This window comes from Mya arenaria, chromosome 6 (assembly GCF_026914265.1).
Source record: "Mya arenaria isolate MELC-2E11 chromosome 6, ASM2691426v1".
In the NCBI taxonomy this organism is placed as follows: Eukaryota; Metazoa; Mollusca; class Bivalvia; order Myida; family Myidae; genus Mya; species Mya arenaria.
In genome coordinates this window covers 5,154,773-5,169,758 of record NC_069127.1, presented here as the reverse complement: position 1 = coordinate 5,169,758, position 14,986 = coordinate 5,154,773, and the positions used below count along the sequence as shown (strand labels likewise).

Genomic DNA, 14,986 nt, shown 5'->3' with positions numbered 1-14,986 from the left:
AAAAAACAGGATTCATAAGACCAGGAAGGACATGGCAGAAACCAACTGAATGACAGGTGTAACATACAACAAAGATATTTGCTGTAAATTTTTTATTGACATGGACTTGTGAAGTAAAAAATATATTAACAATAGAAAAGTTTGTTAATACTAAAGTTGTTATGAAACATTCAAGTTAGAAAAATATTTTAAACAATACAAAAGTTTTTTCTGTAAGATAATAACAATAGTAAGTACATAAGTTCATGTGGGGGTACATACATTGGAGATTTGGCTTTCGATTATTTTCATTTATTCTATCCAGATTAAGCCCTTAAACTAGCACTTTATGCATTAGCACAATGAGGAGACAATCTTGGCGGTGTCATCACGAGGCATGTATGAGTTGACAATGAGAAAACAAGTGTAAAAAATTAATATAAGCAAAAGCACACGTTCAACAGCATTGAAAGTTCAATTAGTGTTCATTGCAGCTCTGTATGTTATTTTTACTATAACAAGTTAATCTTAAGAGACAATTATTGTAAAAAGTTGTATCATGCTCTTAAAAAGAACTACCAGTATATTTCTCCATGCAAAACCTAAAAAGGTCATGGTTGATTCAGTTATAAAAAATATATTATGACAAAATGCATTTGTCGAGATTCTTACACATATAGGAGCCACGCTATCAATGATCATACCTAAAACGATCATATCATCAAGAGTTTCCATTAGATAGTTCATTTTTAACAATTAAATGAACATTTTTTTGCAAAATAAAATACATGAAAATTATGTTTGAATTGACAAATGCAATAATTACTTCAATATTGATCTTACTACTTCTCATAAATATGGATTTGAATATGCGCTCGTATGATATGATCATTGTCAAGATGGGGCCTGTGATCCTGAGCTACAGATCTAATAGATATTCACCTAGAACAGTGGGCAACTATGGAATGAGTTTACTGATACGGTATGTCAGCAAAGATACATTAATCTAAACATGTCGTATAAGTATTTCTACTAAGGATTACTAAAACTATGAAGACGAAGTTATGAACACTAGAAAGTTTCAGTTAATACTGATACAAACCATAACAAAATACATGGGAAATCACTGAAGCAGATCTATATTTATGACAAATATTATGCTGGAAATGGTTAGTACTATCTCCATATAACTATTACTACATGTAGCTATTAATCATGTTTTAATTTATTAATTCATTTGATAGTGTAAGTGACATGCTTTTTTGAGTATTATATATTGTAGCATCAATAAGAAATACATACTGCAGCTGTATAGCATACTTCAGAAAATACAATATCAGTTTATTGCAAATAAATACACTAACAAAGTAAAGGGACCATAATAAAAAAGGGTGTGCGATAAACACAGCACAATAAACATGTATACATGAATCATTAACAAGTTTCATAGTTGCATTCCAATGCAAAATCGGGTGTAAATAAAATGCCAGAAAGCCAACCCACACCTGGATATTTACACAAAGGTAGACAATGGTAGGCAAGTAGTAGTATTTTTATCTAGCAACAAAAGCTACGAAGATTTTTTTTATCTAAGTATCCATAGAAATATGCCCTAAATTAAAAAATAAGATAGGTATTAAATTAACTATTTGGTAAAATAAGCACATTAGTTACTATAACACTCAAATTTTAAATGATGCTTCACTAATCCTTACTACACGTGAATGCGAAATAGATTTCTAAACAACTTAAATGACATGTGATGCCATATTTATAAGGCAGAGCCTTCAATGCTGCAACTTAATCTGAATAAAAATGGTGCAATCAAACAAATACAAATCAATCTTAACAATAATGGTGAGACATATCAGAAGGCAGCCAGAAAAAAGGATTTGTTAAACAATCTTTTGATAATAAAAAAAGTACAGCATAATTAAATTCTTGTTTTAAATACATTTACATCTTAATATTACCCGGTAAGCAAAAACATACAAATCTTATCCCACTGATAAAAAGTTTGTTTAAATCATTAAAATATATTACCTTAAGAAGCAAAATATGCTCATCTAAAAATAAATTGTTTTTGGAGGAGACCAGGCTTGAGAAAGAGCTTCAATAAATGCCCTAAAAACCAGCTTACAATTCTCTCAATGGCAGGCCCCTACTAAGTCCAATTTGCTTATTATGCACTTCTAATTGCTAGGCCAGTCCCATGTGTCAGGCTCGAAGCACTCGTACGCAGTAGAATACATGTGATCTACGACAAACTGTTCCTTGTCTTTCGGCTCGGGGTACAGTAGCGCAAGGTGTTCCTTGTACACCTGTTCGCCCAGCTCGGTGGCAATCTTGCGGGACACATTCTGAATCTCACTCAGTGGTGGATACAGGCGACCTTGGGCCAGATGTTCATCCGTTACCAGGCTGGCACATGCCTGCAAAAGAAAGACCATTCTATTGCTTGATCTGCTGATGGTGAAAAAATAATTTAGTAATATGCAAACATTTATCAGTAAGACATTATCATTTTCACATTTGACAGATACCAAATGGAAAATTTGCTTCTCACAATTCTGACATAAAACTCATATATCAACAAAACTGCACCATAGCTAGATGGTAGCATTTTCATCGCCCCCACCCCTACCCCCCTAACAAGTCAATTCCTTGATCTAATCATTTTAATACCTTTATTTATTTATTATGAAAGTTGACATTACTACTTGATTACCTGTGCAGCCCTGAGGAAGATAGAGTCTGTGACGTGTGGAACCCGGAAGCAGATAAGGCCCAGGGCTACTCCAGGGAATATGTAGGCATTGTTACCCTGGCCAGGGTAGAAAGTCTGTCCGTTGTATGTCACCGGCAGGAACGGGCTACCACTGGCAAACACACATCGACCCTAGGGAAGTAAAAACACAGTGAGTGAGAGTAATTTAATTGTATCTATATCTGCCTCTCAAGTCACCGTTTCAAGACATACAAGAGGCCATTTATCTTGACTTTACAGTGTTTTCCTTACAAACTTTCAGATCAGGGTCCTTGGACACTATTGGTTGACAATTTGGATATTTGGTTTTAATAATTCATTCTGGGGGTCATTTGGATGCATAGTAAGTGCATAGTAAGTTTGAAATGGGAGTTCCTGGTGAGAAAGTCATCACAGACAGGTTTTTTACGTCTGGAAAATTCCTGTCTTTCAAAATTAACAGATTGATGTCTACCCAGAAAATGGACTAAAACCTGACTCATCAAAGCTTATGGCCGTCTTTACTGACAAATTGTAAATTAAGTTAAAAGAAATTTATGCACAGGAGAAAAGGTCTTAAACACTATTTTTGCCAGTGAATGTTTGCTCTGAGTTTAAAGGATAGATTCAATTTCTATTGAAGACCTTGCCTGATTGTGATTGGGCTTTGGACACTAATATCATTAAACAAATCCAAAATAGGTCAATGGTTTCTGGACTTGTTCTTGACAGGTGAGGTATCTAAACTTTCAACAAAGTCTCTAAAGTTACCCACCTCTGTGAGCGTATATGCTTCTTCTGCAGTGCATTCTGCCATGCTGGTTGGGTTTGACAGGGCAAAGATGATGGGTCGCTCATTGAAGGCTGCCATGTCTCGCAAGATTGTCTCAGTAAATGCACCTGACACAGCCGCAGCACCTGAGGGGAAAGATGGTCACACTTCATAAACATGTATCCTAAAACATTAATTGCTCAAAAATATGGCATTACTTACTCTAGAGCCATTTTTATGGAGGAAAGACAAAATTAATTCATACATTTTCACAGAACTCATCATAAAACATTTGACAAAAAATTAAGGAAGTTAGTACATTCAATCAAGTCCAATTTCAATGAAAAATCCCCATAAGTTTGTTCAGAACGAGTTCTTAGAACTTTTACTGGTGAAACAACAACACTGTTTTAACCATACCAATAAGGGCGGTGGGTTTGATCTCCTTAACAACCTCTTCCAATGTGTCAATTGGCCGGTGGTTCTTGGCGAAATCTTTCTTGTGTCCGGACACCCCGCCTTTTGGTCGGTCATTAACAATCAGACCGCGCGAGTCTACCATCCAGATCTTGCTGCGAGCATCCTCCAGTGGTGTTCCCTCCTCCGTCATCGCCAGGGACAGCAGGTTGGCAATTCCAATGTTTGCCTGTAAAAAAACCAAATCTGAAATCTGGTTTCTCATTTTTAATACAGATCTTGTTTACAAAGGAAAAACTTTCAAGATGTCACAATTTATAAACTACTTCATCCCTTTTAAACACATTAATTTTAAACACTCAGGTGGCATAAAAATGCAACAACATTAATAACACATAAATACTGAGAGCACATGTCAATATTAGATTCAGTTTCTATTAACAGTATCCAGATGTACATCAAGGGTAATTGTGTAGATTATAAATCTCAGTTAAGCATTAAACCACTCGCATAGTTTTACTTGGTAATATCAATGTAATTATAGAATCCATAATGATGAGTATTTCTCATACATGTAATATTTAAATCACTGTGGTGAGAATATGATTACCTCTCCAGCTCCTTGCATGACAAACACATTATCAGACAGCTTCTTTTTTGTGATTCTAAGAGATGCAATGATGCCAGCCACTGCCACAGATGCAGTGCCTGAAATATGCAACAATTCAGAACAGTTCATACCTATTTAACAGGGCAGTGTTATATGCAAATCCATGATACACAGCTTAAGTTGTTAGCACTACAATTTGAATTTTAAGTCCTCTACATATTCATATATATTGTAAACATAATACCAAAGGTCATGACAACAATTCTTCAATGTCTAGTCTAAAATTGTGCCAGTGATTTTTATTGGAATTATTTTTAACATTTATACATTATGCTGTGAAAGAGTAATTCTTGTCAAGATTATGTTTATATTTCAACAAATTGATTGTTTTTTATTCATTAATGTAATCTGCATTTATCAAATTGTGAAAAACATATAAAGTTTTTTGGAAAAATGGACAGTTTTTCGCAAGGGGCACCAGCCTTTCAAAGGCACCAAATTGCACCAAAAAAATCACTGTGTGCATGTGTAGATGTAGATATTACTCCCAACAAGTGTCTTACCCTGAATGTCATCGTTGAAGCAGCACACTCTCTTACAATATTTCTCGAGTATTCTGAAGGCGTTGCTGTTACCGAAATCTTCAAACTGGATCAGGGTGGTCTGCCCATACCTGTAAACAATTTACTGTTAGCTAAGGAACTCTGGAATGTTGGAGCTTATCATATGACATATGTGATGATAAAATCAACTTAAATACAACATTTCAAAGTGAGTTTAAGTTTAACAAACTAGATCGAACAAAAACTTTATATCTTCAAAAAAATGTATTACATTATAAAGGTTTGAACCTTGATAAGTGCTTTTGACAACTCTTTTGTCGTTTTCATTTCCAAGTTGAACTACTTTCAGTGTTACTTAAGTTTTCAAAAAAAAAAAAGAGACATAATGGGGATTACCAAATAAATTTCAATGCTGGAAATAAAGTTATTTATAAGTTACTCTGTAGTTCAAGTATTTCATTTCTTAATGTGCCACACTCTCATTTTAATAATCACACTGAAAGGCAAAGGAAGGGTATGGTTAGTAAACCTGGCACAAGATTGCATGTAACTTGTACCTGCGAACAATAGCCTCAACAAATTCTTCAATGAATTCGTCATATACAGGTCCAGTAATTCTTGGTGCTCTTTTCCCAATGTAGAGAGGGTCTTCCAGCAATTTCTGGAAGAGTTCCGACATAAGCAACAAAACTGCACAAATGTCAGTAATCTTCTTGGTTTAAAGATATCCTTAACAAGAGCACTGCATGCTGGTGCCAACGCTTGCCTGTTTTTTCCTCAGTTAATCAAGTGATAGAATTAGTATTTTAGCTGGAGTGTTTGGACAGGCAGTGATTTTTCTTGGTGAAATTAACTGCCTTCATAAGGCTGTTTCCCTTTGTTAAAAAGTTTTTTCCCTAAAATATTGTTATTTTAAATAAATACAGATTCCATGGGCCTCATATAAAATATATAATCATTTCCCACCAACAAATGACCACACTCAATTACTGTTAATTGAGATAAGAATAGTTAACTCTATTCCATCAGCGTTGTAGCTGTACTAGTTTAAACAAAAATCCCCTATGTTTGACAGACCCAGTTTTCTGTTCCATAAAATAAAATGAACACTACTGTTCTGACCAACTGGCACTCAATCTACCTTGGTTGATACAGATGGTTTCCAAGTAGCAGCAGACATTAATGTATTTGCACAATAACGACACCTAGGCTACTACAATACCTCAATTGTTTTATCTAAGAAAAACTGACAAGCAAAAATAATTCTGTGAGCAATGTTTTTTCTGATCTATTGGTCTTATGGGAAGACATTTCAAGAACAAATTCATGAATAAGAAAACAGTTTTACAGTCAACTTTCAAAAAGAGTCAGATATACAGTAACAAACATACTAAAATGAAATACTGTTGGCATTAAAATGAATTCAATATTAATAGAAAATTACCCTTGGGCACAAGTACAACCTCAAAGTGGAAATAAGAACAGGCTCAGAAGCAGTGTGTGTATGCCACATGATAAATTGTGTCATAAATGCTATGTCTGAAGGCTACATTTTGCTTTGAATAAAGACATTAAACAAAGATAACTTTATTTCTTCACCATTTTAAATGAAATATAGCCCAGTCTATGCCGTTTTAGCAGCCCCTCATTCGGTCTTTTACCAGAGTTTGATTGATAGTTTAGTTTCTTAGAACACTTTGACAAACCTTTTCAGAAAAATGGCCGTATGACGGAGCACTGTCAAAACATTACTTTGGAAAAGGTTTGTCAAAGTGTTTGACGATACTATAACCTTTTAAAACTCCAGTTGTTTATTAAAACTCCAGTAATAAACAGTGCCAGAGGTTTTTAAGCGACATTGAAAGCCCTTTGTTTCATTTAAAATGGTGTAGTAAAAGAAAAGTTATCTTTGTTTTAAGTCTCCATTTTAAGCAAAATGTTGCCTTTCAATGTATCATATATGACGTAAACTACCACATGTGGTATACACGCACTGAGAAGCCCTGCACTGGTAAAATGCCTTACGAGCTTGCTCAATGATGTCAAGCAGGCAAGCACTAGTATAAGAATTCAGGCTTGAACATCAAAAGTCTAAATTCAAAGTTTGAGGATTGAGTGTGTTATGACCATGACCTTTGACTCTATGACCTCAAAATCCATAGTAGTCATCAGCTGGTCACCAAAAATTTAAATGTTAAGTTTGAGGGCCATGGGTGCAGGCATTGACAAGTTATCACACAGACAAGCATTTTTCGTTCAAGGTCACTGTAACCTTGACCTTTGACCCAATGACCCCTTAAATCATAAGGGGTCATCTACAGGTCAGACACAACTCCAAGTCAAGTTTGAGGGCCATGGGTGCAGGCATTGTCCAATTATCACTTGAAACATTTTCGCATTCAAGATCACTGTGAACCTGACCTTTGACCAATGACTCCTGAAATCAATAAGGGTCATCTCCTGGTCAGGCCCAACTTACATGTCAAGTTTGATGATCATAGATTCAGGCATTGTTGAGATATCACTGGGAGAAGATTTGTTAACTTTTTTGCATTAAAGGTTACTGTGACCTTGACCCCCAAAGTCAAGAGGGGTCATCTACTGGTCAGGCCCAACCTTCATGTCAAGTTTGATGACCATAGGTCCAGGAATTGTGGAGTTTGTTTTCAAGGTCACTGTGACCTTGACCTTTGACCCCTTAAATCAATAGGGGTCATCTACTGGTCAGGCCCAACCTCCAAGTCAAGTTTGAGGGCCATGGGCGTAGGCATTGTTGAGTTATCACTCTGGCAACCTTTTATCGTTCAAAGTCACTTACCTTGACCTTTGGCCCAATGACCCCTAAAATCAATAGGGGCCATCTACTGGTCAAGCCCAACCTCCAAGTCAAGTTTGAGGGCCATAGGTGCAGGCATTGTCAAGTAATCACACGGACACCCTTTTACCATTCAAGGTCACTGTGACCTTGACCTTTGGCCTGATGACCCCCCAAAACAATAGGGGTCATCTACTGGTCAGGCCCAACTTCCATATCAAGTTTGATGACCATAGGTCTAGGCATTGTTGAGTTATCACTCGGACAAGCTTTAAAATTATTTTACCATTAAAGGTCACTGTGACCTTGACCTTTGACCCAATGAGCCCTAAAATCAATAGGGGTCTGTGCAAAACAATATACCCCTCTTCTTCGAAGGGGGGCATAATGACTGTAGTTAACAGAAATTGTGAAAAAATAATTGTCAGTGAAAAACTTCCTGCTTTTTAGCAAATATAACTGCTAATAAAGAGTTTGTTGTCAAAAGAGGTTGAAGAGAAATAAAACTTTCTATATGCACCGTAAAATTAATAGATTAGCTGTTTTAGCATCCATGCTGACCTTGTTGTTTGTGCCTACGTCCAGGATGACAGGGAGGCACTGGTGGGGTGGAATACCCCCAAGAGCTGTGTACAGCGACAGCTTCCCCACAGGTATCCCCATCCCGTTCACACCCAGGTCTCCCAGGCCCAGAATTCGCTCTCCATCTGTCACAACCACAGCCTGAAAAATGAATCTTTACAGACTTACCTCATAGAGGATATGGTTTTTTATGCATTGTTCTAGATAAATAGCAGTTGATTGAAAACCATATTTTAGTTGCAGTTTAACTAAAATTGACCACGAAGTTGTTTCTTTTGATGATTAATGTTAAGATTTTGACACAGTTTAAGAGAAAGTTTAAACATACCTTAACATCATTTTCTGGCCAGTTGCATACCATCTCATAAAGGTGATCTTTATCATTGATGGACAGGAACAAACCCCTGTAATGGAATCAGTACAAGTACAAGTATTTAAGAGACAGCTTTAAAAACAAGAGCTGTCGTAAGACAGCACGCTCGGCTATGCCGTTTTGACTTAGAAGTGAATACAATAATGATGTAATAAGTGCCTGTCACAAACAAAGAAAAAAGGGAGGCAAAACTCAACATTTTTTTTACTGAGAGGTATGGGTCAAGCTATGAATGTGCATATATAATTATAGTATTTGGCAACTTGTGTTTTTTTACCAAATGATAATGTACATAATATCCTTATACTAATATAGTATACTTAAACATCAGTCAAATGAATAACAGTTGTATACATTTCATTCTATCCATATTATATCCCCATAACACTATATTGTACCCCCTACCCCATAACACTAATGATGTTTCAAGACTTCATGTGCATGCATACACCAAAAACTTTTTAAAAACCTTGCGCATATTCCCAAAGTTATCAAAATTAGTAGAGATTTTAAGCTCTGCAATAGTAATATGTTTGCAAGACTTACACAAAACCTTAAATCTACATACATGGTTGATGAAGTAGTTGAGCTTGTTGCAACTTTCAAGCGCAGTAGTAATTAAAGAATTCAGGCCATCTATCTGGTTTTGAAGACTGGTCACCTACCTCGGTCTCCTGTAGAGAAGCCCATACTCTTGGCACACCTTTCCGACAGTGGGTGTGTACACGATGGGCATCATCTCCTCTACATTCTCAATCAGCGAACGATAAAACAGGCGCTCATTGCGATCATACAGGGCCATTAGATAAATGTAGCGGTCAACATCAGTCTTCCTCTTGCGAAAGTTTGCCCTAACTCTCTCAAGCTGAGTCTCCTGGTCAATGATAACTGGTGGAAGAAGGCCATGGATTCCCATCAACTGTCGCTCACGAAGGGTAAAAGCCTGACCCTGAAATTAAACATGGGAGCTTTCAATAGTAAATTCTTTAAATTTCATACAAAAAAAGTTCTTTAAATATTGCATCCCCTGGACATAAGGGGCTACACATTTTGTCTATTCTTTAAAAACAAAGATTATTTTAGTTTAAGAAAAAACCCGTTTTGCCTTTCCAAAAGATTTCTATAAAGTTAGCCACACCTTGTTTAGCTTCGGATCTCTGAGAATGTCAATTCCTCTGATTTTGGTGTTGTTGATCATTTCCTTCTTCGGAAATGGAAGAGGAGATTTTGGCCTCGTGTCATTCTTCTGGCTGGTGTGGAATGCTGCCACACTCACTTGGCTTATTCTGCAAAATAATGCACCAAGATACAGAAAGATATGTAGGTAATTGTATGTTATGTCAATGTATTTAATCATAATAGTACATAAGATGTATGCATCATCAAAATAACATTTTGATACATGATTCTTCATTGTTGCCTTGATTTTACTCCCATATTTTAGAAATCCACCAGGAAAAAGAGTGACAGTCTGTCATCAATGCAGGACTGCGCATGGCATGGCCTTTCGCTTAGTCTATAGAGTTAGACCATCACAGTTCTAATAATTTGAGATAGAAACTCAAATCAGCAAGACTTGACTTTTGTGGTAAGTGACAAGGGCAATTGCATGTTCCCTGCAAATGCTCCCAGACATCACAGAGCAACATCACTTCCGCCATTAGCTTCAGAACCAACTATACTTTGAAGTTTTCCTCACGTCCCTTATTTATTTTTGTCATATACTGGTTGAAGGGCAGAATCTGGCAGGAAGCAGTAGATGGCAATTTGTATTTTCTCCTTTCATTATTTTTTTTCTTGGCGAAAGTGTTATTTTGTAAAATGTATAATTTTGCCTCGAATGTTAAAAAAATCAATAGAATCATGTAACAAGAGCTGTCACAGAGACAGCGCACTCAACTATTCCGCTGCTTTTCAGGATAAGGATTGAAAAGTTTTGGCGAAACATCGATCACTGTAAAATTAGATTAGATTCCAATGCAATACATGATGTATTTGCCGAGATATTAACATAAATGTTGTTACATGCAAAATTTTAACCAGAATTTCTAAGTCCAATAATAAAGGGCCATTATTTGCAAAATACAGTTATCTAACTTGATCATTCAAATAGGTTTGGTGGTTGAGTACCATTGTATAAAACCGCAATGCAATACATTCATAATAAAGGGGCAAAAATTATATAATATTCCAGATAGAGTTATCTTTCCTGATTTATTAAGAAGGTTGAATGGTTGGGAGCCTGTGTATGAAGTTTAATGCAATACATGATGTATTTAAAGTTCTTTGTCAAATAAAAAAGGGCCATAATTTGAATTAAATGCAAACTAGAGTTATCTTACTTGGTTATTAAAGTAGATTAGATGATTGAGTACCACTGTATAAAGTCTCAATACAATACATCAAGTAGTTGCTGAGATATTAACCTATGTGTGCTTACATGCAAAACCTTAACCAGAATTTCCAAGTCAAATAATAAAGGCCCATAATTTGCATTAAATTTAAAAAAGCGCTATCAAACTTCATTGATTCAGTAGGTTTAGATATGTATTCCGTTGGGAATACATAACAAAAGTTTCAATGCAATACATTATGTATGATATTGACTAAAATGTGGTTACATGCAAAACCTTAACCAGAATTTTTAAGTCAAATAATAAAGGGCATTTATTTTGCATTAAATGCAAACTAGAGTTACCTAACTTGGTTAATTAAGTAAGTTGGATGGTTGAGTACCGTTGTATAAAGTCTGAATGCAATACATCAAGTAGTTGCTGAGATATTAACCTGTATGTGCTTACATGCAAAACCTTAACCAGAATTTCTAAGTCGAATAATAAAGGGCAATTATTTGCATTAAATGCAAACTAGACTTATCTAACTTGGTTAATTTAGTAGGTTGGATGGTTGAGTACCACTGTATAAAGTCTTAATGCAATACATCAAGTAGTTGCTGAGATAGATTAGATAGTTGGGAATACATATTTAAAGTTTCAATGCAATACATGATGTATTTACTGAGATAAGGTGCTTACAATCATGCAAAACCTTAACCAAGGTGTGACGCCGACGCGACGCTTGGGTGAGTAGTATAGCTCTCCTTATTCTTCGAATAGTCGAGCTAAAAATTGTAATTGGTCTTTAAAAGTTGTGAAACAGTTGTAAAACTACAGATATTACATGGGGCATGGTTACATGAGATTGACTTCTCATGCGTAATGACCAGTTTGCAAATTTATTTATAGCAATTGGTTTCCCAAAAAAATGTATGTCATTACTGCATCAATTTCTCTTTAAGTTCAACAAACTTCAGAAATAGTATTTCATTAAATAACTTAAAAAATGCGTTTAAATGCAATACCCACATCCACATCTTGGATACAAAATTAACCCTGATATTTATGATGATTGCATTTATCAAGCGAGACAACTCATACAAACACATTCTCGTCTTAGTTTGATTGGTTTGGCCACATACCTCAGGGGGAAAATAGTCACGCAATTCCCACTAACGCTTCAAACCAGAAAAAAGTGCTCTATTTTGTACTTAAAAAAGAAAAAAGGCAGAATGTTGATGAAATTGGCCTTCATTTGGTCTTTTCCCACGCTATCAAATTTGCTAGACAAATCAGGACTGAACCTGAAGGAAAAACTCCAAAATTTTATGTAATCAGATTTTGCGATCATTTGTAATAAAAGGTTAACTCATAATAATGCTCACACATTTACAATATGCATTCCCATAACAAACTACGACCTCAGCTGTTTTTTCTGTAGCGGAAAATTTCCGAAAAAATCGACTGCAACAATGTCAAGGCCATTTAAAAAGTATTATAATAAACTTATCAGAAAATGTTTTTATCTTAAATATGAATAAAATTTGAAGAAGCTTGCATAAACATATAGACCAGGGGTTTCAATAAGCAGACTTAGACATATCATACGTCCGCAAAATCGCCAAAAACGTCCAAGAATTTGACCCCGGGCATTTTGAAAATTCCTAATAATAGCCTTGTACACCTTCATATGACCGGACGTTTTCATATGCTGCCCCATTGACTGCTTAAAATATGCCTTACTGCCCTTTCATCTTCCCATGTGCCTTGTACGGGTCATATGACAGCTTATTGTGTGTTATGAGCAGACAACCTGTGTATTCATAAACGGCCATCTAATCAGGTAATTAGGAAGAGCCAATAATGAATTAGTAAAACATCGCCAGGAGGCGGAGCTATTGAATGTCAGGCAATAAGAATATACATTGAGAACTCGTTAAGGCCTAAAAAAAAATACATTTGGTTTGGGTTACACGACCCTACCTACGGAATAGGCGCCACCCTAACGTTTTTATAGTCAGTTTGAAAAAAAAATGAAAAACTAAAAAAACTAAAAAAAATTCAAAGATGAAAGTTTGTAAAATGCGATAGAAAATGCGAAGGGATGGTGAAAAATGTTGTCAAGCCCTTTAAAACATTTTAAAATTATTGATAATTGCATTATACAGACGAGACTCGCTATTTCAAATATTGTTGATTTGAAGCAGACAGTAACTGCCGATTTGTAAACATAGGAAAGGTGGCGCTAACAAAATGAAATACATCAATTTATCAGTAAATGTTTTGAAAGTGTATTAATTTTGTAAATTATTCATGATGAAAATTTCTTTGTAACCCCCATATATTTTGATGCTTTAGTAAAGGGGCCTTATCATTAATTCATAACAGAATTAGGCCTTATATAGTGTTAAGTTTTTCCAAAAGAAGATAGGTTGAGTTCTCACCAAGATGAAACCAAAAATCAAGGCAACACAATATGATTTGTCCGAAATACCACTCAACAGCTCAATGACTGGTTTAATTAGGAGGAGTAGCCGGACAAATCCGGTCTGAACCTGAAGGACACTCTCCAAAATTTTATGTAGCCAGATTTTGAAATCATTCAGAATAAAATGTAAATTCGATAATAACCCCACACAATAACACTATGCGCTTCCATAACCAGATACAAAGTCAGCTGTTCACGAGAATTTTCCAAAATACAACAAGGTCACCGCGTCAAGGCCGTTTAAAAAATATTATAATCCAAATTATCAGATGTTTTTCACTTACTTCGCTCTCGCCAAACATGATCTTAATCCATTCGATACATGCAAAATACTATTAAACGACATTTTGAGTGAAATATTCTGTAATACACTTCAAAAGATTTGTTCCATTGGAAGGTTGGTTTGACCCACTTTCGGTGTGGTGATAGAAATAGTACCGAGTATATTTCCCACCTTTGGGATTGCAACTACAAACCAAAGTTGTACAGTCTCGCCTCATTTATTGTGGATAACAAAACGAACTGGAAGGATGTCATTTAAAAATAGTCATGTATCTGCTAAGCAGAAACGGACCATACTCGACAACACTTACGATAAACAAAATAATTATTATAGAGTACAGTGATATATACATACGTACATACATACATATACATACATAAATTAGGCATGCTTTTCATACTTTTTCTGACACACACTATTAGAATACGACCTACAGTTATAGCCAATGAAATCGCAGATAAGCATAAATTAATTCTTCTTCTTCTTCTTCTTCTTCTTCTTCTTCTTCTTCTTCTTCTTCTTCTTCTTCTTCTTCTTCTTCTTCTTCTTCTTCTTCTTCTTCTTCTTCTCCTTCTTCTTCTTCAATCCTACGTAGTATCACCGCACTTCCGTACGTTGAACAGTACAGTATATTTCACACTGATATAACTCCTTCGATCACCACCGATTTTTATTTTCATTTTATCAGATTATAATTACGATATATATAAAAAAATGTATCATAAAAAGAGTTATGAACCAGCTACGTAGAAGGCTTAACCGTTGGGCAGTGAGGCAGGCAGACAATCGAGAGGTCCTGTCTGCTTTGCTCTTCTACGTCTGGGAACCACCTGCCTCAGCGTCCTAAGCCGGCTAGCACTGTCCACGCTGAAACACTATAAATGTAATTACTTTCAACATGAAGTTGATTTCTTTCAGTCCAAAATACCTAGTTATGGCAAATCATATTTCCATAGAACCATCTGTACTATCACGACCCAAATCAGGTTACCGATTTCTTATGAAATTGAGAAAGTATATAC

General features: G+C 35.6%; 1 protein-coding gene across 1 annotated transcript; it reads right to left on the bottom strand.

Moving 5' to 3' along the window:
- Positions 1-70: 70 nt before the first annotated feature.
- Positions 71-14,127, bottom strand: LOC128237298 (NADP-dependent malic enzyme-like). Its single transcript, XM_052952686.1, has 12 exons — positions 13,966-14,127; positions 9,996-10,143; positions 9,523-9,806; positions 8,813-8,888; positions 8,464-8,625; positions 5,645-5,748; positions 5,088-5,197; positions 4,525-4,622; positions 3,918-4,143; positions 3,501-3,643; positions 2,708-2,878; positions 71-2,411 (listed from the first exon to the last, which is right to left on the bottom strand). Exons 1-12 carry the CDS (start codon positions 14,025-14,027, stop codon positions 2,172-2,174), a joined length of 1,824 nt encoding a protein of 607 aa, XP_052808646.1. The 5' UTR covers positions 14,028-14,127; the 3' UTR covers positions 71-2,171.
- Positions 14,128-14,986: the final 859 nt, after the last annotated feature.

Excerpts from the sequence above, each read along its gene's own strand:
- LOC128237298 (XM_052952686.1), bottom strand. The coding sequence starts at position 14,027 with ATGTCGTTTAATAGTATTTTGCATGTATCGAATGGATTAAGATCATGT. Across the intron at positions 4,623-5,087 it reads CTTCAACGATGACATTCAGG|GCACTGCATCTGTGGCAGTG; the intron begins GTAAGACACTTG and ends TGCATATTTCAG. Across the intron at positions 2,879-3,500 it reads AAGCATATACGCTCACAGAG|GGTCGATGTGTGTTTGCCAG; the intron begins GTGGGTAACTTT and ends TTACTTCCCTAG.